The sequence below is a fragment of the Anneissia japonica genome, unplaced genomic scaffold (assembly GCF_011630105.1).
Source record: "Anneissia japonica isolate Jap-2015-1 unplaced genomic scaffold, ASM1163010v1 scaffold287808_len173961_cov137, whole genome shotgun sequence".
Lineage (NCBI taxonomy): Eukaryota > Metazoa > Echinodermata > Crinoidea > Comatulida > Comatulidae > Anneissia > Anneissia japonica.
The window spans coordinates 51,062-77,443 of record NW_022746848.1 but is presented as its reverse complement, the minus strand read 5'-3'; the positions used below and the strand labels follow the sequence as shown (position 1 = coordinate 77,443).

The 26,382-nt window shown below is 33.0% G+C and overlaps 1 protein-coding gene and 1 long non-coding RNA gene across 2 annotated transcripts in view; both read left to right on the top strand.

The window, feature by feature from the left end:
- LOC117120318 lies at nucleotides 1-1,914 on the top strand. The gene is made up of 4 exons (XR_004447324.1): nucleotides 1-71; nucleotides 664-737; nucleotides 1,206-1,455; nucleotides 1,900-1,914. It is a non-coding gene; the product is annotated as an uncharacterized LOC117120318 (long non-coding RNA).
- The window catches only part of LOC117120316, a 66,678-nt gene extending 43,854 nt beyond the window's left edge, over nucleotides 1-22,824 (top strand). Inside the window, exons 14-18 of the mRNA XM_033265338.1 lie at nucleotides 3,293-3,403; nucleotides 16,224-16,334; nucleotides 16,673-16,757; nucleotides 22,255-22,331; nucleotides 22,763-22,824. Of these exons, the coding sequence (XP_033121229.1) occupies nucleotides 3,293-3,403; nucleotides 16,224-16,334; nucleotides 16,673-16,757; nucleotides 22,255-22,331; nucleotides 22,763-22,824 (446 nt within the window). The remainder of the gene's footprint in view (nucleotides 1-3,292; nucleotides 3,404-16,223; nucleotides 16,335-16,672; nucleotides 16,758-22,254; nucleotides 22,332-22,762) is intronic.
- Nucleotides 22,825-26,382: the final 3,558 nt, after the last annotated feature.

The window sequence follows — 26,382 nt, the reverse complement described above, 5'->3', positions numbered from 1 at the left end:
TCGATGTTTGAATGGTAAGGAGTGAGCTGTGGTTTGTCTTGCATAAAGACCTTGTTTTATGCTGAGTTTGGGTATGTTTAACATTTGTTCTACTATGATTTGATTATGTTAAATATTATTTGTATTCTACAGTTGCATGCATAGTGATTGTAACTGATTATGTAGGTTTATAATTATGATACTTGTTTTACCCATTAATTACTATTTAGTTAAATATTTAAACATTATGAAGTAATTCTCTTAAAGAATGACCGAAGCACTTATGCAGACTGTTTTAATTATGTGAACTAGTAGTATTTGAGTACTACAGTATTATCAATTACTATGTCAGTATAGATTTGTAGTATTATATAAAGTACACTTTAGAAATTATTAAGCAATGTAGTAATTTCTTTTATATATTACACTGAACCTGTTAATTTTATACTTGACCATGCCTTCAGCATTGGTAGACTATCTTGGTGGCGCTAGAACTAAACATAGGTGGCGTCTTATGGTAAACAAAGATCCAATATGGCAGCGCCCATGGCTTTGCATATTATTGTATGCTAATACTAATAGGTATACGTTGACTAGAACTTTACTTTATACTATGTTTATTCATGATGATAAATTAATTAAATATTAGAAATAAGCTGGGACAATTGTTTGATTTGTTTTTAGCAATTTGAGGAAACTTATTTACAAGTTTATGAAAGAGTTAGTGTATGAGGCTATCGAGTTAGACCTGAGACTGGGTAAGTCAAGATGGCCGATTGTTGAATTTATTTTGATAGCGTATTTATTATACTTTCATAACTACTCCACCTGAATATTACTTTATTTAATATTTAACAATATGGATAGAGATTAATTGTACTTATATTCAATATTTACTTATGTCTACCATTTTCTTTGAAAACTGAAGATTACTTCCCATACATACTGATTAGATGGATCCAGACAATTTGGTCATATTAAGGAAGACTTACTTTATTACTATTCTAATGGATTATTAACAGATTACTTTATGATATTTTATATGACGTATTCATGATAGAAGTTATGAGTTTGACTATGTATTGTGTATTATCGATGATATGTTATGTTTTAAATGATTAATATTTAATTATTGATTCGTAATTTAAGGAGACCACATTACTTTGATGATTTTAATGAGGTGCGATGAAAGATAGAATGTTAAGTTACTTTCCTTTCATCCACAGGGGTCTTTGTTGTTTCTTTATATTTGTTATGTTAAGCTGAGTATTACTGTATCCAAAGAGCTTCACAAGATTGACTTTACTGTCTAAAATAAAGAACTCCTATCAACTCAAGTCGCATTGCATCGGTGTTATTAATTTTGAAGTGGTGTCCTGACAATACATCCATCCGAGTGATAGAGATAGCAATTCGCGACATTAGGATTAGATGAGAAGCAATACCAAGCTGCTCTGAGTAGGCTGAAGGCAAAAGGTGAGAGATCATATTGTAAAGTGAAAAGTTGATTATGAGAATGTGAGTATAAATTATGCACACACATGTTGTTCTCAAGCAAAACATTCATTTTCTGAACACAAGTATGAGCTTTTGCAATTTAAATTTAAATAAACATGTATTTTCTTGCTTTCCTCAATAAAAAAGTACTAGTTATGAATACAAATAAGTGAAAAAGTAATGAAAGGTAAGAAAAAATTAAAAATTAAACTACTGTACTGTGTAATACATTTAAACATTGCAGACATCGATAAAAATATTTCTCTCGAGTCTACAAGAAGACAAAGGTGTGACGTTAGACAGAAAGTTTGGAACATGGTGGTACTGCAATTAAAGGGATTATTAATCAGCAATAAATGTAAGGGTTTCAAGGAAATTTCAAAATATTACTGAATTACATGTTTTTTTTCTTTGCTTTTCAAGGCGGCTCATATCATCTCTGTATCGTAAGTGACAACATAGAGTGGGAAAATAAGTTGATGGAGGACTTACAACACAAGAGACCAGAATTTTGAAAAAATGGAAGCCTGAAACTATTAATAATGTAGTAATAGAGAGCAGAAGAATTATCATTGCATTTTCACCAAAACCATTGACTGAATATTCTAAATATGCTGCACACACTGTTGTTATAGAAATGCTGAAATCAGAAACACTTAATGATGCTAAGATAATACCAGTCAAGTTATCAGAAGATGCTGTTGTGCCATTTGAGTTTGAATTATTCACTACGGTCAATGCCTGTGAAGAAAACTTTGTTGACAAAGTTCTGCAAGATTTATATGAGTGTGGTAAGTACTAGCTCCAACAGGATGTTATGTTTTCACCACCATTTGTGTCTTTGTTTGCAGGATTATTAAAAAATTAATGAATGGATCATTGTAATATAGTGGAGCAGTACAAATAATTGATCTAATGGGGAGAAGTGATTTTGGGATGAAAGGGCATGACCAAAATATACAGAAAGTTAAAAAATCATGTATCAAAGTTGTCTGGCAGTATGAACTCTATCAGGTGCTGGCTCTATTTATTTATTTATTTTTGCCTTCTATAACCTATCCAATAATATCAGTCAAAGGAGATTAATATGTTTAAGCACTCATGAACAAATGAAGATATGTTTAAAAGCATGGCCTACAATAAAGCATATCTTGCAATCTGATCTTCTGAACATGAAGAAACAATTTCAATGTGTTTTGTATTTCTAATACTGCATGGTGACTTAGTGGATAGTTTAGGAAAGATTGGTAGAAATTTATTAATTAATAAAGTACCAATCATTGATCACTATTTATTTTGGTTTGATTATGATTATTGTATGTGAATTTAGAATTGCTTGATCACTATAATAATATAGATGATAATAATGACAATTATATATATTACTTAATGGTAATATACAATGAAAAAGATGAAGATGACAATGACTGCAAAAAGAAATTAAATAATGAAATAATACAGTAAATGGCATTATAAACATTTCTGATTGTGATGTAGATATCTTTACCAGAAACAACAGTACTGTAATATGAATTTTAATATTAAAGATAAAATATAAGTTGTAGACTTCAGAATTTCAATTATTAATCATGCAAAAATGACTTTAAAGAGACAGAAAGTGAGACATGTGATATACCATCTCCTGCCACCATTGAATATACATCTGAACGATTATCAAGTGATGAACAGAAGACACTGCTAGTGGAATCAAGTGAAAGTGAGTTTAATTTCAGTATTAGATTGTTGCTTTCATTGTTGCTATGTATTACTGTAGAGTAAAACAAACTTTATCCTTCTTAATTTTACCTTATAATAGAGACTCAAAAAAGTGAGACATCTGATTTACAATCACCTGCCACCATTGAAGTAAAACCTGAAAAATTACCAACTGATGAGCACAAGACACAGCAAGTGGGATCAAGTGAAAGTGAGTTTAGTGAAATTAGTATTATATTGTTGCAGCGGCTATAGAACAAACACTACTTTATATTTATTTTACTATTATAGTTCTTGATGTTGCTTTTGCTCTGCATTAGCAGTAGAATAATAAAATAAACATATATTATCCTTCTTAATTTTCAGCAATAATGGAGACTCAAAAAAGTGACATGCCTGATGTGCCATCTATTATGACCTTTAAAGAATCATCTGAAAATTGTCAAGTGATGAAATCAAGACACAGTTAGAGGGAACAAGTAAAAGTGAGTTTAAATATTTAAATAATATATTTTGGTTTTTGTTTTTTTTGCATAGCAGCAATATTCATCTTTTCAAACATTCTATTTCCATGTGCAATAGGAAGACAAAAATATTACACATCACATTAGCTCAACCCGCCCTCGATAAACTAACGTTACGTTATCTCACTATATTAATTGGATTAACACATTATCAAGGATAAGTACTGAGTGTTTAACACTGGTGTCCTTGGATTCAATTATAGGTAAACGGATTAGTTGCCTTTTTTATGAGGTTTTAATTGTTCTTTACCGCCGAAAGTGCGGTATTCTAACGTTAGTTTATGGAGGGCTGGTCGGCCTAATGAGATATGCCATTCATTACCCCCTCCAGAACATATTTAGCTGTTCCATGGCTAAAGGCCAGTTTATACTTGCAACGATGATGATAAAATGCTTAAAAGTGGGAACAAGTGAATATGAGTTTAATTATTTCATATCACTGTAGTAGCAGTAGATTAAAACAAACAACCATATTCTTGTATTAACAACTATATCATAGATTCCAAAAAGGGACATGCCTGATGTGCCATCCACTATGAGCCTTGAAGAAACATCTGAAGAACTGTCAAGTGTTGAATACAAGGCTCAGCTAGTGAGACCAAGTGAAAGTGAGTGTTTAAGGATTTCAATGTTTTATTATTATATTGTTTTTTTATTTTTAGTAATTCTGACTTATAACACCAGATTGTGTTTCTTGGAAATGTATTTGAACATTAACCACAGATTGTTTTACTAATTGAGCTCCATGGTACCAAATGGACTAGATATTTATTCTCAATGGCTATGTCAGAAATTAATTCGGAGTTAAATCAAATATTTTAAGATATGTCACACGATAAGAAATAAAAAAAAAAAAATAGCTCTGTGTAAAGTAACTTGGATGTTTGCTTAATAATGATATTGCTGGTAAATCCATGACGTTTTTTCTGTTATCAAGAAATCAATGGTGACCTGAAATTTTGTATCATAACATTAATTTTTTTAATCAAGGCATAACAAATTATTAAGCACCAAAGCCACTATGTAAGGTAAAATACAATGCTTATTTTTTGTTGTTGTTGTTGTTGTTGTTGAACAGTCATCTTTATCCATTTTATCCATTGATATCAGTACAATCATCCAAATGCATCAACACTTTAATATAATTTCAAAATTATGTTTTAAGTTTTCTCTAACTCATTCTCTTTCTTTTCATGATTTTCATTATTTGTTTAAATGCTTTTTCTTTTATACAATAAAATAGCGACCAATGAAGATAATGTTATAACATTAAATATCATTAGATTTAAGTGTCATTTATGTTTTATTTACCAACTGCCTAATTACTGTTAGAGGCTGAGGCTATCGGCACTGCCGCAGTGAGAAAAAAACCTGCTGTTTTCTATCAGAACTGCAGCAGTGCGAAAAAAGCTGTTATTTTTATTTACATTATTGCCGGAGTGCGAAAAAAGCTGCTATTTTCTATTGGCACTACTGCAGTTTTTTATCGGCAGTACTACATTCGAAAAGCTGTTGTTTAATTAATCAAAATGGATGATTTGAAGGATTGATAACATTATTGTATCTATAATTGATTAGGTCTAATAATAATACCAGTAATAATAACAGTGCTCGAATAAATAATAATTTCTTGAAGAGTTATATTGCATGACATTGAAAACTAATATGTAATTAACTCGGCGTGCATTTCAATACTTGGAGTATGTATTATACTTTCTTATCTGAGATTAATCAGTGGACCTTTCAGTAATTAACTTGCATTCTAGGTTAAAAGTGTTTTAAATTTTGTTATACAGTAATTTGAGCCACAGAAAGTTATTATCTTAACTTTGAATTAAAATTGAAAAGAACAGATGCGAAAAAATTTATAGGGATAAAAGTTTTGTAAAATTTGTAGCAATAATTATTTTAATCATGTTGAAGACAAAATATTTAAATTTGTACTCTTTATATTTTCTACAATTTTGTTACTATATATTCAGCCATTGACCAACTTGTTGCTTACATTTTAATACAAAATTAGTTAATGTTTTAGAACAATTAACTGCTTTGCATTAGTTTGAAATAATAAATTAATACTTTAAGCAATATTGAATATGTTTATTAGAGTCAAAGGCCTTTGAATAATTTAGAATGAATGCACTGTCTAAAAAGAAAGTAAGTATGAGAACATTTTATAGAAAAACTTCTTTAAGAAGCTGATGACCAACCACATTTTGTTTTTTCAAAAATAGAAAAAGAATTAGTGACTGAATTAGTAAATAAATACTGGGGAAAAGTCAAACAATTACTGCAAAAATAAAGGATTTTTATTCGATATGAAAATTAACGTAGTTGTTAAAGGAATCGACAATATTAATGATAAATACAATGTCGTAAATGAATTTATTACATTAGCCGCTTTTGTTATTTATCCCACATGGCTAAAATCATGTGAAAACAATATACGGTTATGAAAACCTTTTATTCCAATTCTTTTAACTGAGCTTAAATACAGGAAAAGGTTGCAAGAAATTACCTTATCAGCCAAAGCAAACAAATTCAAGCATTTCATAATTTATTGGAATAACTGCATTTCATATAGAATTACCACTCATGCTACAGTATATTGACTTGAATATTGACATAGAAAAAAAAAAAAAACTTAAAAAATGTAGGCTATATGTTATGTATATAAATACGTAGTTATGAAAGTGAAAGTGGGACGATAACAAAAAAGAGTAAAAATAAAAAGAATTAGTGACAGTATCATCCTCTAAAACTCATTTGTCATCAATATCTTAACAATCTGATGGTGTTGCTGTTGTTGAATATTACATAACTTTATTATGAGAAATGTATAATTTCCATAGTTAGTATTTAAAAGCATAAGATTAACTTCCAACGTAATCCTGCGTGTTGAGTCTGTTTGATTTTGGCTTTTTCAGCATCTGAAGGAATACTTGAGGACTCAGAAGATAGTGACAAAGAACATGAAACGCAACTTGTAAAACCAAAAATGGGTAAGTTGAAAAATTTCAGAGATGTGAGTAAATATTATTTGTTTTAGTTGTTTATTTTATGCATTGCATTGACTAAGAATTAGCAAGGAGGTAGCAGTCTATTATTCTACATCTTGTGATAAATTTTATAATAACATTTATTTGATCAAATAAACAGTGTAAACCACATTGGTAATTATAGAAACCCAAGAGACCATGGAAGGTTCCAGAAGTTGAAGTACTGTTGAAGCAATTGCCTATTGGTTTAATGAAAATAAATGATCAGTGTATATTTCCCTTTCCATTGGCACTAATTGAGAGTTGCCAAAGTGCAAACCAGCGAGGCATGCAATTCATGCGAGCCATGAATGTAATTCTTGCGGGATGTGTACCAACAGTGCGAGTCATGCGAGGCACACAAAAGTCTATGCTAAAAAACAATTTATAAAATAATTACAATAATGATAATAACTACTTTTAACATATTTGTTTGACTGTGACTATGTAATAGGCTATGTAATATTAATTTCAATCACACTGCCCATTCGCCCAATGCATGGACGGAGGACCTTATTTAATTTACAATTAAAAAACATGAAACCAAACACAATTAAAAGATTAAACGTCATAATTTAAAATGCATAAAAGACTAATAAAAATTAATTTATGGGCTAACATCCTGTCTGTGATCCATCATGTTTTAAATAACAATTAATAATTTTAAGTATTTCTTCAAATAAATGCCCTGCTTTGAACAAACGCCCCTCGAATAACCCCCCCCCCTCCCTTCCAAAAATAAATGCCGTTAGAAATAAACACTTAGGGCGTTTAATTTTTCTTTGAATTGTCTCTAATAACTATGGAGGGATGAAGTGAGAGCAACATAATTTTCAACATTGAATTAATTATCAATGTTTTACCCTAGTGGAATTAAATTAACTGCTAATAAGGGATTTATAAGCCATACAAAAACACTTTTTAACATCAATGTGGACTACTGTACATTTACCAGTAAACACTGGCTCCTCAAAAACCACCTGAACAATAATGCCCCTGGGTGCTTGGTATATTGTAATTATTGTATTATTATATAATTTTTTCTTAATTATCTGACTGTAAATGCCAAATAATATAAAAACAAAGGTATGATTAACAATCAAATTATTATTATTATTGATTGTTATAATCAAATTATAACAATCAATGCATTCAGGGTGTGGTGAAATGATGGGAGAGGATGATGGAGCTATGTGTGGCAAATTTTTAGGGAGTCTGTACAGTAGTTCAGTGGTCAGAGCCGCCAAGAGAGGAAAGGAAACTGTAACAGGGGCAAGGGTGGGTGTGGGTCCCCAGTTACGAGCACAACGCGGGAGAAAGATTGCGCCGAGGTGCAAACATTTTTTGAGGGGGCCCTATCAATCTGAAGGGGCCCATTATTAGGGGACCCATGCCATTATTAAGGGCCCATGATAGTAATTAATATTTTTTTTTTAAATATGGAAAACAAAATGCTACCTGCAATTTCTATGGGCCCCTGGTAAGCTTCGGCCCTGGGAATCTTCCCCCTGCCCATCCTCTCGGTGGCCGGTTTTGGTTATGGTAATCCTCAAAAGTATACAATAACCCATACTATTTTAGTATTCTATTAATTTATTATTTATTTATTAATCTATCATGATAAGTCTAAGAACAATAACATCAATTGTTATCGAACGTGATTTAACATGCAGGTGGGTACGATTCGTATTTCAGAATTCAAACCCCCTCTTCGTCGGTCGCCCTCTCCTGTTCCTGTTGGCTTCGAGGTTGGTGAGGCCTTTTTGCGACTCCTAATATTATTCTCAGCCAGGGATATGATCGGGCCGGGTTGATTTAAGTCACTTTTTGATTGCAGGAAATGGTTTGATTTTAGTATTAGTCTACTCGATGAGAAGGTCATATGAACATCATAATTTATATTAAAATATTGTCATTGTTACTTTTACGGATCCAAAAGACATGCGAAGCGCTTTTCTGCTGCATCCATATTTTAAAAATATTATTATTAATGTAATGTATATATATATATTAATGTACTTCACCCGCAAAGGCAAAACCTGTATACCGTCAACGTCATCCTCCTCCTCCTGCAACATGAACATATAGCCAATCACAATGCTTCAATTATACCATTACTACCGCAGTGGAATATTCCGCTAGAAATTTACTAAAGAAATTAACTGTTTATGTAATAAGAAATAAATAAATAAATACAATAGTACTTGTTAATAAAAAATAATTACAGATACAAAAAAATATTAAAAATGTATGGCTCGCATGGCTAGCATGACTCGTACGACTCGCATGACTCGCTGGCTCGCACTTTGTCACGACCCACACTAATCATGACCATGTTTTATGTGGTGCATCAGCCATCTTGAAATTCAAAATGGCAGCTGATGATGGGAGAAAAAATGGCACCTACCTTTTTTCAAATTCAGCGCACCAAAAATTATAAAGTTCAATTAAGGTACAAACTGTACTAGTAGCTTACATACTTATTCTTGTTTTGTACATATTTTAGGTATATTTTGCGGTTTCTTTTAAAACAAATAAACACCAGCTTTTGCATATGTTGAGTGACAGTAGTTTTTATATGTCTAGGTTGTTGCCTGTCTAGAAATGATCAGTTTAGACACTAAAATCGTATCTGCAGCTTATTTAATTTTTATGCACATTTTAGATAAATTTGGCGACCATTTTGAAAAATGGCGGCCATTTCTATACAAGGCGTAAAATCAAGTGTCAACAGGGCTTAGGGTGACCAGAAGGTATTAATTAAGATATCTGGCTATGTGGATTGCTTCTAACATTCTGCTCCTTCTAACTAATTCTTTCCTTGACAAATACTCATGGTAAATGGCATTATAAAAATTGTCTGTGATGTAAACGTCTTTACCAGAAACAACAGTACAGTAATATGATCTTTAATATTAAAGATAAAATATAAGTTGTAGACTTCAGAATTTCAATTGTTAATCTTTCAAAAATTACTTTAAAGAGGAGACAGAAAGTGAGACACATGAAAACTGGTAAATACTCGTCAAAACAAAATGGCTGCATAGTTACGGCGATACATGCTGCATAATCGAGGCTTCTTCGGATTGTGGCAGTTTAGGTTTTTCATAAAAAAAGGTTTTCATCCAGTTTTTGAATTCTGGCCTGCAATTATTTTTTGACTTCAATGGGGGTAAATATTATAATTTTTTTTTTCCTGAAATTTAATCTAAATTATATTAATGCAAATGTTGTTGTTAAACTAAACTGACCAATTGGCCATATTTTTTTGGTCATGTGCATAACTTAACGCTGATGAACGCATTCTGGTTATGTTAATTTTTCGTTGTCAGGAAGTCTATTTTACGAAATGAAAGTCGAATGAAAATAATACTCAATGAAAATTCGTACTCAACGAAATGAAACAGTCGAATAAGCCCTAATATATTTTGGTTTCTTTGTGTAGCAGTAATATGCATCTTTTCAAATCAAACATCCTTTTTAATTTCCACCTAAAATAGTGAGACAAAAATATTACACACCAGATATGCTTCCAGAACATATTTAGCTGTTCCCTGGCTAAAGGCCTGTTTATACTTCAACTATAATTGATAAAAAGCTAAAAAGCAATTGTTCATTTAGAAAATAAAAGAAATATATCATGTGTACGATAGTAATAACAATGATTATGATGTCATTTGAATTGATTTTTCAAAACATTTTATTATTGTATGCACGATGAATTGTTTTCGAATCATTCTAGTGTAAAAATTTGTATTTCTTTCAGTTTCTTATGAACAATTGCTTTTTAACTTTTTATCGTTATTGTTGCAAGTATACACAGGCCCTAAGGCTTCTTTAGGCCCTTACTACCTTATTAGACTGAGGATGAGTATGACAGTGAGGTGTGTATTTTGATTTTTTTTAAATGTTCAACTCCTTGGCCCTGCTCAGACAGTTTTGTGCCCATGGTCATGCCAAAACAATTGCTGAATATCATCTTATAGGCACCTTGACATCCCGGGCCCTTGGCTTTTAGGGAGTAACAACTCATGGCTATTATAACACTATCACATTTAATATAGTGGATGTATATTTTTTCTCATGAATAATTGTCTCCTCTCAAATTAGAAAAAACAAAACTGATGGAAGCAACATTTATTCTCAACATATTCTAAAACTCCATATTATTTAATAACTGAATCTGGGTCTATCATTCATGGTTATAGGTGTAATCTATCTCAAAAACTAAATATTTCAATTTTTTGCTGTACATATTTTATGATCCTTAGAGCATAATTTTCCAAAAGAGCTCCACATTATTGCACAAAGAGCAAGTGTTAACTTTTCAGGAAATCCAGATACTGATTCTAGGAATTTCATTTCCTTGGCCACGTCCTAAACATTTAAAAAAAAAAAAAAAAATTTTTCTGTTGTTTGTACACCCAAGTAGAGTCAATTTCAAAAATATCATGTTCAACTACTTCTAGTCGTCTGTGTTCTCATTAAAGTTGTTCATTCATAAATGGCTCCTAAAATTGTTTTTTGAAGTCCTCCACATTTATATAGCATCTTTACATTATATGTTTGGCAGTAAATCGCCCTTAAAATTCTTCAACCCACCCTCATTTTGTTACAGCTTATTGTATTGTTATGTGTTTTACACACTAACAAATTCAGGCACAACAAGTTCTCTATAGGCTATTTTATTAAGTGTGTACTCAGTGAGTGTATATTCGAGAATGATACTATATTACAAAATAGGTATACAGTACAAGGGGTGAATAGGGTCAGGAGTGATTTATCATCTATCATTAAAGGCTATGACAGCCTGTGGTCTACTTTAGAGTGGGTTCATGGGAGTGGTCAAGTTACCATAAGTATACTAATGCCACATCCCCCTTTCTAGGATCATTATAGCATTTGTTTCTCTACTCTTCTTTATTTTACAATTTTATTCTATTAGATTGTCTTTGAAGCGTCGATTATATAGAGTTCATTTCTGCATGCATATTTTTGGTTATATAATGTTCAAATGGTTATATAATATTCAAAATGTTTAAAATGTTCAAAGGCCTATCGCTTCAATGTGAAAGAACTATTCCATAGCGGTCCGGTGGTTTATGTTGGCGACGTGGATATCGCGGAACCGGTTCGGCTGGAACAGGTGGTGTTTGGTCCTCTTCAGATAGGATTAGACCATCCGAAGTTGGTTGTTCGCTCATCAGGTTGAGTTGACGGCGATTTCTGCGCAACACTCCTATATCTGTTTGTACAATATAGGACCTTGGTGTTTTTGCTTTGTTCACTACTGTACCAAACACTTTTGCATTTGTAATATACACATGCGCTCCAATTGGCAATTCTTTCATCTCGTGTGTAGCATGACGTCGGTTGTACTGCTGCTCTTGCTGGTTTTTCAGCCGTTGGTTTTGCAAGCGAAACCTATTCAGGTGTTCCCAATTTGGATTGAGTTGTTTCGGGTGCATGGGTAGTCTGGTGCGTAGTTTTCTTCCCATTAGTAATTCTGACGGGCTTAGTCCAGAATGTATGGGAGTGCTTCTATAGCACAGTAAAGCTAAGTATGGGTCTTTAGCTGAGTTCAACATGTTCTTTAAGGTTTGCACTACTCTCTCCGCTTCCCCATTGCTTTGAGGATAGCGCAGACTACTGGTTGTGTGAGTGAAGTTCCACTCTTGCGCAAACCTTAAGAAGTCTGCTGATGCGAATTGAGGTCCATTATCTGATATCACTTCCTGTGGTACCCCGTGACGTGCGAAAATGGATTTCAAATGACTAACAACACTAGTTGATGTGGTCGTTGTCAATAAGTCAATCTCAATGTATCTTGAGAAGTAGTCGATTGCTAAGATGTATGTCAAGTGTCTAAAGTGAAATAGGTCGACTCCAATCTTTTGCCATGGTCTGTCTGGCGTTTTCGATGGTATCATAGGCTCTACTTTGTTCTTTCTCTGCAGACAACAAGTTTGGCATCTCTCTACCATTTCTGCAATTTCTGAACTTAATCCAGGCCACCAAACCGTGGATTTTGCACTTTCGCGACATTTAGAAATTCCTTGATGTCCGTCATGAATTCGTTCAAGAATTTCCTGCCTCCTTATTCGTGGAATGACCAGGCGTGTGCCAAATAACAAGTGTCCTTAGGATTCAGTGAGCATATTAGACTGCTTCCAGTAAGGTATCATCTCTGGAGCTAGCTTAGATTTTTCTGGCCAACTTTGCTGGCAGAATGTTAGTACTTTGGAAAGGATAATATCCTTTGCCAAGTTAGTTTTGAGTTCAGTGAGTTTTTTGTCTGACATAGGAACATGTTTGATCATCTGTGAATTAAATTCCTCTACTTCCCGTGTCAGTCAATTTGTTGCCCATAATCACTGATTATTATGGAATAGTAGTAGTCCCAATTTATAAAAAAGGTGATAGAAATGATTTAAATAGCCTCATACTAAGCCTCAGCATTTTGTGCTAGGCCATTGCTAATTAATATTTGTAAATCGTTTTTTATCAGTAGCACAATTTTTTAGGCCTTAATACAAATAGAATACACATACAATGTGCTCGAGGAGCCAGGCAGCTAAGGAAAGGATTATTTTCCTCTTAAAAGTTTGCTTTTTACCTTAATCTGATTTGATTGTTGTGTTTAATGCGTCCTTGAAGGTTTGTGGAAGTTTTCTGTGGTGTTTTTTTAAAAGTATTATGATCGTGTTATTTTTGAGCTGTTTCCTAGCCCTGACTTCGTTTAATCAAAAGACATAGCTAGTGACTAACACCCTTGGATTGACTATTGTTCTAAGCATTGCATGCACAGACTAGCTCACAGTGAACCGAACCCGCTGGTGTTACATAACCCACATTCCAGATCGAGGGAGTGTCGTAAACTAGTGCACGCAAGGCAGCCTGAGTACTCCCTGTATTCTTGTTCAGTGTCTGTTACTACTGTCATTTTTTAACTTTGTTTCTGTTGCTGCATTTCAACGTTTTTGATATTTTTGTATATAGATATTTTAGAAGATATTTTGAAATTTTAAAGTGGATTTTAACCCTGAGGTAGGCCCTTTTGGAAGCGCCAAGCAGCATTAAAAAGATATGATTTACACAATTAGCGAATTTTATAAAATTGGCCAACAGTGTACAGCAATTCCGGTCAAAGATTTTTTCTCCAGAATTAGCCATCTTGGAATAGCGGCAACCAGACCATGCAGATGTAGTGTCAGCAGGAACAAACAGAGGCATATACCTGTAAGGGTAACATCATCTCGAATATACGACCGTACTCAACACGTCAAAAATAAAGGAAGTAATTATATTAACTCAAGTGTTGTTTCTAAACTGACCAATCGACCAAGTTTTTTTTGGTCATGTGGATAACTTAACGCTGATTAACACACTCTAGTTACATTCATTTTTGTTGTCAACGAAGTCTATTTTACAAACCAGTCGAATGAAAATAATACTCAACGAAAAATCTTAGTCAACGAAATGAACCAGTCGATTAAGCCCAATGTTGGCTCTTTTTAGAATACATAAGGAAAATAACGCTCTAGAAACCATCTCTGAAACATGGGAAGCCCAAGAAATCTTGTCCTAATTCTTAATCCCGAGAAGCTTTTTATGGGAGACTTATATCCTATGAATATAGAAATAGAATAGAAATTTTTCTTTATTCTGGATACTCAGTCAGTATTAGTACACTGTTCTTCCCTGAGGTAAAAACAGAATTGATAAAGAAATATATAAGTTACATAAATATAAGAAGCAGAAAAAAAGATTGGTAAATTAAATTAGATTTTTAAAGGATTGTAGGGAAATAGAATGAATATTACTGCGGATATCTGATGATAAATTGTTCCATAAATTAACGGATCGGTATTTAAATGTTCTTTTTCCAAAATCATTCTGCCATTTTGGTGAGATCAAAGTGTTTTTTGATTTGCTTCTTGTATTTATGTTATGATATTCATCGATTAATTCATAAAAATGTGCAATAGCTCATGTAATTTTCCTTGCAGTCTCTCAAATTATCAATTCTCAATCTCATTAAAAAAAATAAGGGCATTCCACAACAATTATTATTGTATAATTAGCAACTTAGGCAGATGAAATAAAGTCTTTTATCTGGCTCCAGAACCAAAGCAAATTATGATGCAATTGGCATTTTGCCGTAGAGGCTGGGATCCAGCTGATTTTTTCTTATTTTGAACTCACTGATTAAGAGAACTCGATAGATCATCCAATATTTTCATCTAAGTTCCTAATTTGCATATTTAAAATGGCATTCATCCAAATTACATTTAAGACAGACTTTATATGGCAATATTAGGCTTTAAAAATTCTGTCCTATGAACACTTCATACAGAGACTAGAAAAGGTGAGGCCTATTTTTTTTATGAAACTATATATTTTCCTTCATAAAATTCATAATTACATTTAATGGGCTTAAATTAACCTGATTTTGAACTGTTTATTTAGTGAATTTAGCCTCAAATACACATGGAGCAATTATCTCATTAAAATTTTAGTATTCAATCAATCTAGTATTTAACATCTCGGAACAAATATCGTGTACAAACTGGTAATAGCCATCTAAAAGAATCACCCATTCAAAAGAAAATTACATCAACCTTTTATAGCAAATTACAGTAATAGAGCCTGGGTTCCAGGCCATAAACTTTTTTATTGCACTTGGTGTGCACCATACCAAAGTTAATTGGCATTCCATACTTAATTTCTTTCATGAGAAAAAAATATTAAAGGACTTACGGCTAATCTATGATAGATCATAAATTAAGAAAACAGATTTAAATAATTCAAAAATATATAAAAACAAATAAATGAATTAGAGTTTATGATAGTACCCTTTGTATGGAGAAACACCTCAAGTGATAATTAAAGATGTTAGTAATTTTCTATACAAACATCTTTTTTCCATACCAAGGGCATTATTTGTTTTATTGGCAGATAAAAGTAAAAAATAAAAAAAATAATAATTAGAAAATATAATATACAGATAAATCACCGACATGTTTAATTTTCAATTGAGGAGGTATTTATGCATACTAGTTATTACTAGATAAATTATTTTTCATTTTTTTCCTATACTAATACTCATGGTAAATGGCATTATAAAAATTGTCTGTGATGAAAACATCTTTACCAGAAACAACAGTACAGTAATATGATCTTTAATATTAAAGATAAAATATAAGCTGTAGACTTCAGAATTTCAATTATTAATCAAGTAAAAATTATTTTAAAGAGACAGAATGTGAGACACATGATGTACCATCCCCTGCCATCTTTATATATTCAGCTACATCTGAACAATTATCAAGTGAAGAACAGAAGACACAGCTAGTGGGATCAAGCGAAAGTGAGTTTAGTTATTTTAGTATTAAATTGTTGCTTTCATTGTTGCTGTGTATTACTGTAGAGCAAAACAAATTTTATCCTTAATTTTACCTTATAATAGAGACTCAAAAAAGTGAGACATCTGATTTACCATCACTTGCCACCATTGAAGTAAAACCTGAAGAATTACCAACTGATGAGCACAAGAGACAGCTAGCGGGATCAAGTGAAAGTGACTTTAAATATTTAAATAATATATTTTGGTTTCTTTGCGGAGCAGCAACATACATCTTTTCAAATCAAACATCCTTTTTAATTTCCACGTGCAATAGGGAGACAAAAATATTACACATCAGATATGCCATCCACTAACCCCTTCAGAATATATTTAGCTGTTCCATGGCTAAAGGCCTGTTTATACTTGCAACGATAATGATAAAAAGCTAAAAAGTGGGAACAAGTGAATATGAGTTTAATTATTTCACTATCATAGTAGTTGTTGTTGATGTTGCTCATGCTCTGCAGTAGCAGTAGATTAAAACAAACAACCATATCCTTCTTAATTTACAGCTATAACAGAGATTCAAAAAAGTGACATGCCTGATGTGCCATCCACTATGAGCCTTGAAGGAACATCTGAAGAACTGTCAAGTGATGAATACAAGGCTCAGCTAGTGAGACCAATTGAAAGTGAGTGTTTAAAGATTTCAATGTTGTTATTATTATATTGTTTTTTTATTTTTAGTAATTCTGACGTATAACACCAGATTGTGTTTCTTGGAAATGTATTTGAACATTAACCACAGATTATTTTAATAATTGAGGTCCATGGTACCAAATTAACTAGACATTTATCCTCAATGGCTATGTCAGAAATTAATTCGGAATTAAATCAAATATTTTAAGATATATCACACGATAAAGAAATTTAAAAAAAAAAGCTCTGTGTAAAGTAACTTGGATGTTTGCTTGATAATGATATTGCTGGTAAATCCATGATTTTTTCTGTTATCAGGAAATCAATGGTGACCTGAAATTTTATATCTTAACATTAATTTTCTTAATCAAGGCACAACAAATTATTAAGCACCAAAGCCACCATGTAATGTAAAATACAATGCTTATTTTTTTGCTTTTTTTTGCTGTTGAACCATCATCTTTATCTATTTTATCCATTGATATCAGTACAATCATCCAAATGCATCAGCATTTAATAGCATGTCATAATTATGTTTAAGTTTTCTCAAAAGATACAGCCTCACAACATATTGTGATCACAGAGTACTAATGGTGGACCAACTCTTTATTAAACAATGGTATAGGCGTTGTGAAGCCTCAGTGAACACATTGAATACATGTGTCAAGTATTTAACATTATTCTCTTTCAGTGAATAAGGAACCCGGTGACATTTACTTATTAACAGTTTAGCATTATCACTTAATTCAATATCAGCTTCAACATTCTGTAATAAGCCTAGTTTGCCATCAAATAGAGACTCATGCTTCTTTAAGATCATATCAACATTTAAATCCACATCATTTACACTATCGATTCCATTAATGGTTCCAAACAATTCAGCCCAATCCAATTTGTAGGTTACATTTACCCTGGCTATCCCTTTTTGGCTTTACTTTTTCATTTCTGAGCTACATAAAATGGTAATTTTTATCCATCGGGGAAAAGTGAAGTTTTCGTCGGGGAACCCATATCAAGGATAACCCTCATAATAAATAATTCATTGAGGTGTGGAAGCAATCTTGACTTTGACTTTGTTCAGAAATCTGTGGCGCGTTCAAGGGAAGGGGGAGGCTAATTCAATTTTCTTTTTAATGGAGATATATGGAAAATTATATTCAAATTTTAAGTCTAAGAGTGTAATTTCCGGCCATCTAGAGGTGCCATAATCACAAATTTTCTTACCTCAGCCCCAACCACGGTGGGGCTGAGGTGGTATAGATTCTCCATCTGCTGAAGTACCCAGTGGCGGATTCGAGGGGACCCAGCCAGACCGCCCCCCCCCCACCACCATCCTAAATCGTTCAATAAATAAATGGAGATATAAAGATAATTATATTCAAATTTTATGTCTGGAAGTGCAATTTCCGGCCATCTAGAGGTGCCAGTAATCACAAATTTTCTTACCTCAGCCCCAACCATGGTGGGGCTGAGGTTGTATGGCTCTTCTATCTGTGAGAATACCCTCCCTGGGCCCTTCTATTTTGAATTCCTGGATCCGCCACTGGAAATTACAACAACAACAAATATGAAATATTACAGTAGCTTGATGCCTATAAAATAATTTATAAAATTCACCAAACTTCGTAATATCCGTAGCTTCCACGGGGCGGGGTCCTTGGCGGCCCCCTGGCCCCCAGCCTAGATGCTCGCTTCGCTCGCATACTCGACCTTATGAAATGGCCCCCCACTTTCAAAAACGTTTCGCCGCTGTTGCTGCAGTAGCAGCACATCCATCCTTCTTAATTTACAGCTGTAACAGAGATTCAAAAACGTGACATGCCTGATGTGCCATCCACTATGAGCCCAAAAAAACCAACCATCCTTCTTAATTTACAGCTATAACAGAGATTCAAAATAGTGACATGCCTAATGTGCCATCCACTATGAGCCTTGAAGGAACATCTGAAGAACTGTCAAGTGATGAATACAAGGCTCATCTAGTGAGACTATGGCTACAGTCACACTAGAGTCTCAAGTCTGGCTTGACTCACCGCGGGTGAGATTTTTGTAATGTGACCGCACCTGGATCGACTCGCGCCTGGCGTGACCTCGATCTCAATTTACCTATCTCGATCCCAGCTCAGCACCCAGATTGACCTTGGATTGACCCTGGCAAAGGCTCCCCATCCTACTCTCATTCTTCTTTTAATTTCTTTTTCTTGATCTTTATCTTTCAGGGAGAACCTTTGTCCCAGGTACCAGGTAGAAGTATTCGTCGTCTTTTGAACTTCAGATCCATTTATTTTTAAGACTTGCTGTATTGTATCTGCATTTGACATACATTTTGTTTTAATCATGTTCATCTTTAGGCCTGTTTTCTTGCTTTCCCTATCAAGATCTTCTAGCATCCTTTTTAATAATAATAATAATAATAATGATTTTTAAAGTGCAAACATCACCACCAAAAATTGGTGCTCAAGGCACAGTGTCAAAAACAACAGGTAATCACAAACAACAAAGTGTAAACATGTTTTTTTTAAATTTATTTTATTATTAAAAATTAAAAACGGCAGCACAAGAAATCAAAATGTAGACCTACCTTTTCATTTCTCAAAGTAATACCATCCTTTCTATTTCTTGCAAACTATCATTCCTTTTTTTTCAGATATTACCTTGTCAGTATTTTTCTGGTATATTTTACATTTAATTTCATTGCATCTTATGTTCCCTTTCTTATCTTTGCCTTATCTTTCTTATGTTACCAATTGTGTTTCTTGGAAATGTATTTGAACATTGTTATTTTAATCATTGAGGTCCATGGTACCAAATGGACTAGAAATTCAGAGTTAAATCAAATATTTTAAGATATGTCACATTATAAAGAAATTAAAGAAAAAAAAGCTCTTTGTAAAGTAACTTGGATGCTTGCTTGATAATGGTATTACTGGTAAATCCATTACTTTTTTCTGTTATCAAGAAATCAGTGGTGAAGTGAAATTTTTATACCATAACATTAATTTTCTTTACCAAGGTAAAACAAATTATAAGCACCAAAGCCATCATGTAATGTAAAATACAATGCTTATTTTTTTACTTTTTTTTGCTGTTAAACCATCATCTTTTTCCATTTTATCAATTGATATCAGTACAATCATTCAAATGCAGCGGCATTTAATATCATATCATAATTATGTTTAAATTTTCTCTTTTGTGATAACTCTCACTCATCCTCTTTCTTTTCATGATTTTCTTTATTTAAATGCTTTTCCTTTTATACAATAAAATAGCGACCAATGAAGATAATGTTATAACATTGTCATTTATGTTTTATTTACCAACTGCCTAATTACTGCTGTTAGAGGCTGAGGCTATCGGCACTGCTGCAGTGCGAATAAAATCTGCTGTTTTCTATCAGCACTGCCACAGTGAAAAAGCTGCTGTTTTCTATCGGCACTGCCACAGTGCGAAAAAAGCTGTTATTTTCTATTGGCATTATTGCCACAGTGCGAAAAAAGCTGCTATTTTCTATTGGCACTGCCGCAATGCCAAAAAACTGCATTTTTCTATCGGCAATACCACATTCGAAAAGCTGTTGTTTAATTAATCAAAATGGATGTTTTGAACGATAGATGACATTATTGTATCAATAATTGATTAGGTCTAAAATAATAATAATAATAATAATACCAGTAATAATAACAGTGCTCGAATAATTCTATAATGAATTAGCAGGAATGAGAACTTTTGGGCACAGTAAGTTAATAATCTTCTTTTTTAATGGATTTTGCTTATGTCTAGCTTTAGCAATTTTTTTACAACAATATGTATTTTCTTGAAGAGTTTAAATTGCAAGACATTGAAAACTAATATGTAATTAACTTGGCGTGCATTTCAATACTTGGAGTATGTATTATACTTTCTTATCTGAGATTAATCAATGGACCTTTCAGTAATTAACTAGCATTCTAGGTAAAGAATTTTAAATTATGTTATACAGTAATTTGAGCCACAGAAGGTTATTATCTTAACTTTGAATTAAAAATAGAAAAGAAGAGATGCAAGGAAATTTATAGGGATAAAAGTTTTTGTAAAATTTGTAACAATAATTATTTTAATCATGTTGAAGATAAAATATTTAAATTTGTATGTTATACAGTAATTTGAGCCACAGAAGGTTATTATCTTAACTTTGGTATTAAAAATAGAAAAGAAGAGATGAAAGGAAATTTATAGGGATAAAAGTTTTTGTAAAATTTGTAACAATAATTATTTTAATCGTGTTGAAGATAAAATATTTAAATTTGTATGTACTCTTTAATATTTTCTACAATTTTGTTACTATATATTCAGCCATTGACCAACTTTGTTGCTTACATTTTAATACAAAATTAGTTAATATTTATAAAAATTAACTGCTTTGCATTAGTTTGAAATAATAAATTAATACTTTGAGCAATATTGAATATGTTTATTAGAGTCAAAGGCTTATGAATAATTTAGAATAAATGCACTGTCTAAAAAGAAAGTAAGTGTGAAAACAAAAATATCATTTGCAAAATATCATTTTATAGAAAAATTTCTTTAAAAAGCTGATGAACACATTTTGTTTTTCTCAAAAATAGAAAAAGAATTAGTGACTGAATTAGTATATAAATACTGGGGCAAAGTCAAACAATTGCTGCAAAAATATGGATTTTTATTCGATGTAAATATGAACGTAGTTCTTAAAGGAACCAACAAATGATAATACAATGTCGTAAATGAATTTATTACATTAGCCGCTTTTATTATTTATTCCACATGGCTAAAATCATGTGAAAACAATATACAGTTATTAAAACCTATTATACCAATTTTTTTAACTGAGCTTAAATGCAAGAAAAGACCTCATCAGCCAAAGCAAGCAAATTCAAGGATTTCATAATTTATATATGGGAATAACTGCATTTTATATAAAATTACCACTCATTATTATTATTATTATTATTATTATTATTATTATTATTATTATTATTATTATTATTATTATTATTGATGTTATTATTATTATTATTATTATTATTATTAACAGGAAAAATAAAAGTATTATGGTTGAGATCCTGACTAAATATACAACTGTATGTTTACCTGTAAATTATGGATGTGAAATGCTACCGTATATTGACTTGAATATTGACATAAAAAAAAAGACTTAAAATGTAGGCTATATGTTATGTGTATATATATACACGTAGTTATGACATTATGATGAAATAAAAGTGGGATGATCCCACAAAAGAGAAAAAAAAAAGAATTAGTGATAGGATCATCTTCTAAAACTCATTTGTCGTAAATGTCTGATAGTGTTGCTGTTGTTGAATATTACATAACTTTATTATGAGAAATGTATAATTTTCATAGTTAATATTTAAAAGCATATGATTAACTTCCTACATAATCCTGTATGTTGAGTCTGTTTGATTTTGGCTTTTTTAGCATCTGAAGGAATACTTGAGGACTCAGGAGATAGTGATAAAGAACATGAAACACAACTTGTAATACCAAAAATGGGTGAGTTTAAAAATTTAATTATCTAATTACATCACATTAATTAGCAAGTCACTGGTAAAACGTCATTTGACCATATAAGGTGATGTGATGACAATGAATTTTACTATATAGAGTGTCATTTCGATCATCTGCAGCTAACTATTCCTAAAATTTTAGAAACTCGGGGGCCCAATTATGGTGGGCCTGAGGTGGGTGTGGACTCATAAAATGTCCCCTTCACCTTTAGAAACAGATCTGCGCCTTTGCCAAAACCACACCTCCCCCACCCCCACCCCCCACTTGGTGCTTCGCAAATTGCATTACCCACCCCCAGTGCATAAGAGCAAGTGTTAACTTTAGGAAATCTAGATATGATACTAGGCATTTCATTTCCTTGCCACATTCTAAACATTTTTTTTTCAGTTTTATTTTCTGTTGGTTGTACACCCTAGTACAGGGACATATCCTGAAGGAAGCCGTAGGAGCTGCAGCTCCCCCTTTGTACACAGTGTAAACATTTTAAAGCTTGTTATTGAGCCAATACATATTCTTTCCTGAGATCACTCAAAATGAATACTTCTAAAATATGTAAATGTGCATGAGTGCTGACATCAGTACGTTATACATATAAGCCTAATAGGCCTACTATAATTACACATAGGCCTAAGTGTGATTTTTAAAATCTTAAATCCATAAATCCCAGACCAGTCTTTTAAGATACAGAAGTGTGATGTCGTATGGTTCAGTTTGATTTTTATGCTTTTGCAGGCTTCTTTAAAGTTTAGTTTAGTAATACTATCCTACCTAGTATTAATAATAATAATGATAATAATAATAATAACAATAATAATAATAATAAATGATGGTGGTGGTGATAATTTATAATAATATTGATATTAAAAAGTGAAGGAAATTGTGCTAATGGGAAAAAAGAAAGTTGTGATTAGTTGATTGTTGTGTCTAGAAAGTAATCTAGCGCCCTCTGTTGGTAGAATATGTAATGAGTGTAAGAAAACTCATACTACTGTATGAATGCGTAACGAGCTAGAGACGAGTAGTCGTCATGCAGTGAATGTTACGTGAAAGTTTATGTTACGAGTGAATGCCATTTATTCAAGTTCCTTACAATTCTACTATACAATATAACAATTTGGCGACGAGAACAGGATTATGGCTTCGATTCCACCGACTCCGTTTTTTCTTCAAACCCCTGGGAATTCTCCAGTACGTTGGGAACAGTGGAGAGGTATGTTTGAAACTTACATGGTTGCATCAGCAGCTATACGCTACAGTGCGGATAGAAAACGTGCATTGCTCCTCCCTTGCTTGGGAACGGAGGGACAGCGAATATATAACTCGCTGCCTGATAATAATGAGTCCACTCAGCAGGCACAAGCTCAGGACGATAATGCAGCTCCTCCTGATGTTTATGAAATTGCCATTGATAAGTTAAATAATCATTTTACACCAAAGCTAAATGTGGTAGCTGAACGATATAAATTCAGAAAACGAACACAGCGCTGTTAATAATTGATAAGTCTACAAACGACTACGTGCGTGAATTACGTCAACAATATCTTGCAAAGTCGGAGATATGACTGATGAAATGATACGAGACTAGGTCGTATAGCTTACAAATTCAACGCAAATTCGCTAGAGACTTTTGTTAGAATCTGACCTAACATTAGATACTACAATGACGATTGCTAGGCAAATAGAATCTGCAGTTAAAGAGAGCACAATAATTGCCGAGTCTAATTCAGAGGCTGGTAGTAGTACTATGAATAATGTAGGCTTAAGATATGATTGTCGTAAGAAGAGAACAACTACAAGAGTTCCTCAACCTACCTTGCAACACAGTAGACCTAGAAAGGTATTTTCTCAGTGCTATAGATGTGGGGATAAATCACACAAAGCAAATAACCCTAAATGCAAAGCTGGTATTATGTAACTTGTTCAAGGTGTAATAAAGTAAGTCATTATGCTAAAGTGTGCAACTCTACACCAACTACAGTTGGTCAACTTAATTCTGAATTGTATGTTTTGACATTAGGTACTGATTTAAAGATTGTTAAAGAAGTACTGATCGGTGCATCGGTTCCAGTCAAAATGTCTGTGGACACAGGTTCTCCTATTTCTATAATTCCTATGTCAATGTTTAAGAAGTACTTATGACTTAAGTACGTATTAGAGACGTTGGATAATACAACAGTGAAGCTTACAACTTACCTTAAAGAGCCTGTTAATGTATATGGTACATTCAGAACAAATGTTTGCTTGCCAGGTTATCCAAATGTAGTAACAGAGAGATATTTGTTGTTGAATCTGGAATTCCTGTTATGGGATTTGATTTGATTAATAAATTGGGAATCAAAATTGATGCAGGCAAAATCATAGTGGTTGAAGAAAAGTCTAATGTGAATGAGACTAAAGATATCAGAAAGCAATACAGTGTATTGTTCAATGAGAGTGTGGGTCTTGCAAAGAATTATGTACATAAAGTTAAGGTTAATCCATCAGTAATACCTGTACAACAGAAATTAAGAAACTTGCCATACTCTGTAGGAAATGAGGTAGAAAGAGAGTTGGGAAAACTAGAAGCTAATGGAATAATTGAAAGAGTAGATGCTAGTGAATGGGTTTCTCCATTAGTAGTTGCATATAAGAAGTCTGGAAAAGTAAGATTATGTGTTGACCTTAGAGCTGTTAACAAAGCTGTAATTGTAGACAAGTATCCTCTTCCTAACAATAACATACAAAAGTTACTGGGTGAATTACATGGTGCACAAGTGTTCAGTTCACTTGACATGAACTCTGCTTACCATCAATTATTGCTCCATGAAGATTCGTGTGACCTAACCACTTTCATTACACATGTAGGTCTGTTTCGATTTAAGCGTGTTTGTTTTGGGTTAGCATCTGCCCCATCTGCGTTTCAAAAGCTAATGGCATCGGCATTAAGTGGACATAAAGGAGTTCAGTGCTACTTAGATGATATTGTGATTTTTGGGAAAAATCAAAGGGACCATGTTAGGACTTACTCTTAATTATGACAAATGCAAGTTTAGTGTACAGTCGCTTAGATTCCTTGGTCATACTATTTCTGCTAATGGGTTAAGTCCTGACTCAAAGAATGTGGAAGCGATAAGAAATGCACCAATTCCAACAGATCAAACAATGTTGAAATCCTTAGGACTTGCTTCGTATTATGCTAGGTTTATACCTAATTATGCAATGCTACTTGAACCGTTACGATCACTAACGCGTAAAGATTCAGTTTATAAATGGTCTGATGAAGCCCAGAGATGTTTTGAAACTGTAAAAGAAAAAAATTGGAAATGCTACTATGTTAGCATTGTTTGATCCGGATCTTAGTACTTTCGTGACTACTGACGCTTCATCGTATGGTATTGGAGAGGTATTGTCGCAAATTAAAAATAACATTGAATATCCTATTGCCTTTGCCTCCAGATCCCGTACACAAGCGGAGAAAAATTACTCTGTGAGTGAAAAGGAAGCTTTAGCATGTGTTTGGGCGTGAGAAAAATGGTACAAATATTTGTGGGGTCGCCACTTCGCACAGATCACCAAGCACTTACAAGCTCGCCTATGGTTCTGGTGGTAGAACAAGTCTTCTCGGATAAGGACTATAAACCGTAGGCCCAGTGTATACAATGGCTCGTGTGCACTATAAACAACCCAGTACATCCTTCGAGACGAGTAGGGGGTTATCCCGGTGTACTGGAACAGACAGCCCCTGTGGTGGACGATGAGATTTGCTGGTACTGGGTTACCGGGTAGCACAGACACGAAGGGACCCTTAGGGGCGAAGAAAGTCATTGGTCGAGTTCCTAGTCCACATTTCAAGCGCCCTGAGCATCTTACATTAGATGGATATGTGCGCTATATAAAACTACACTACTACTACTACTACTACTTTAAAGCAGATTGCAGAATACACTATTAAAGGATGGCCTAGTAAGAAAAATGTTACAGCGGATGTGCAAAGGTATTTTATGCTTCGAGAGGAATTGTCAGATGTGGACAATTGTGTTATGAGAGGCGATCGATT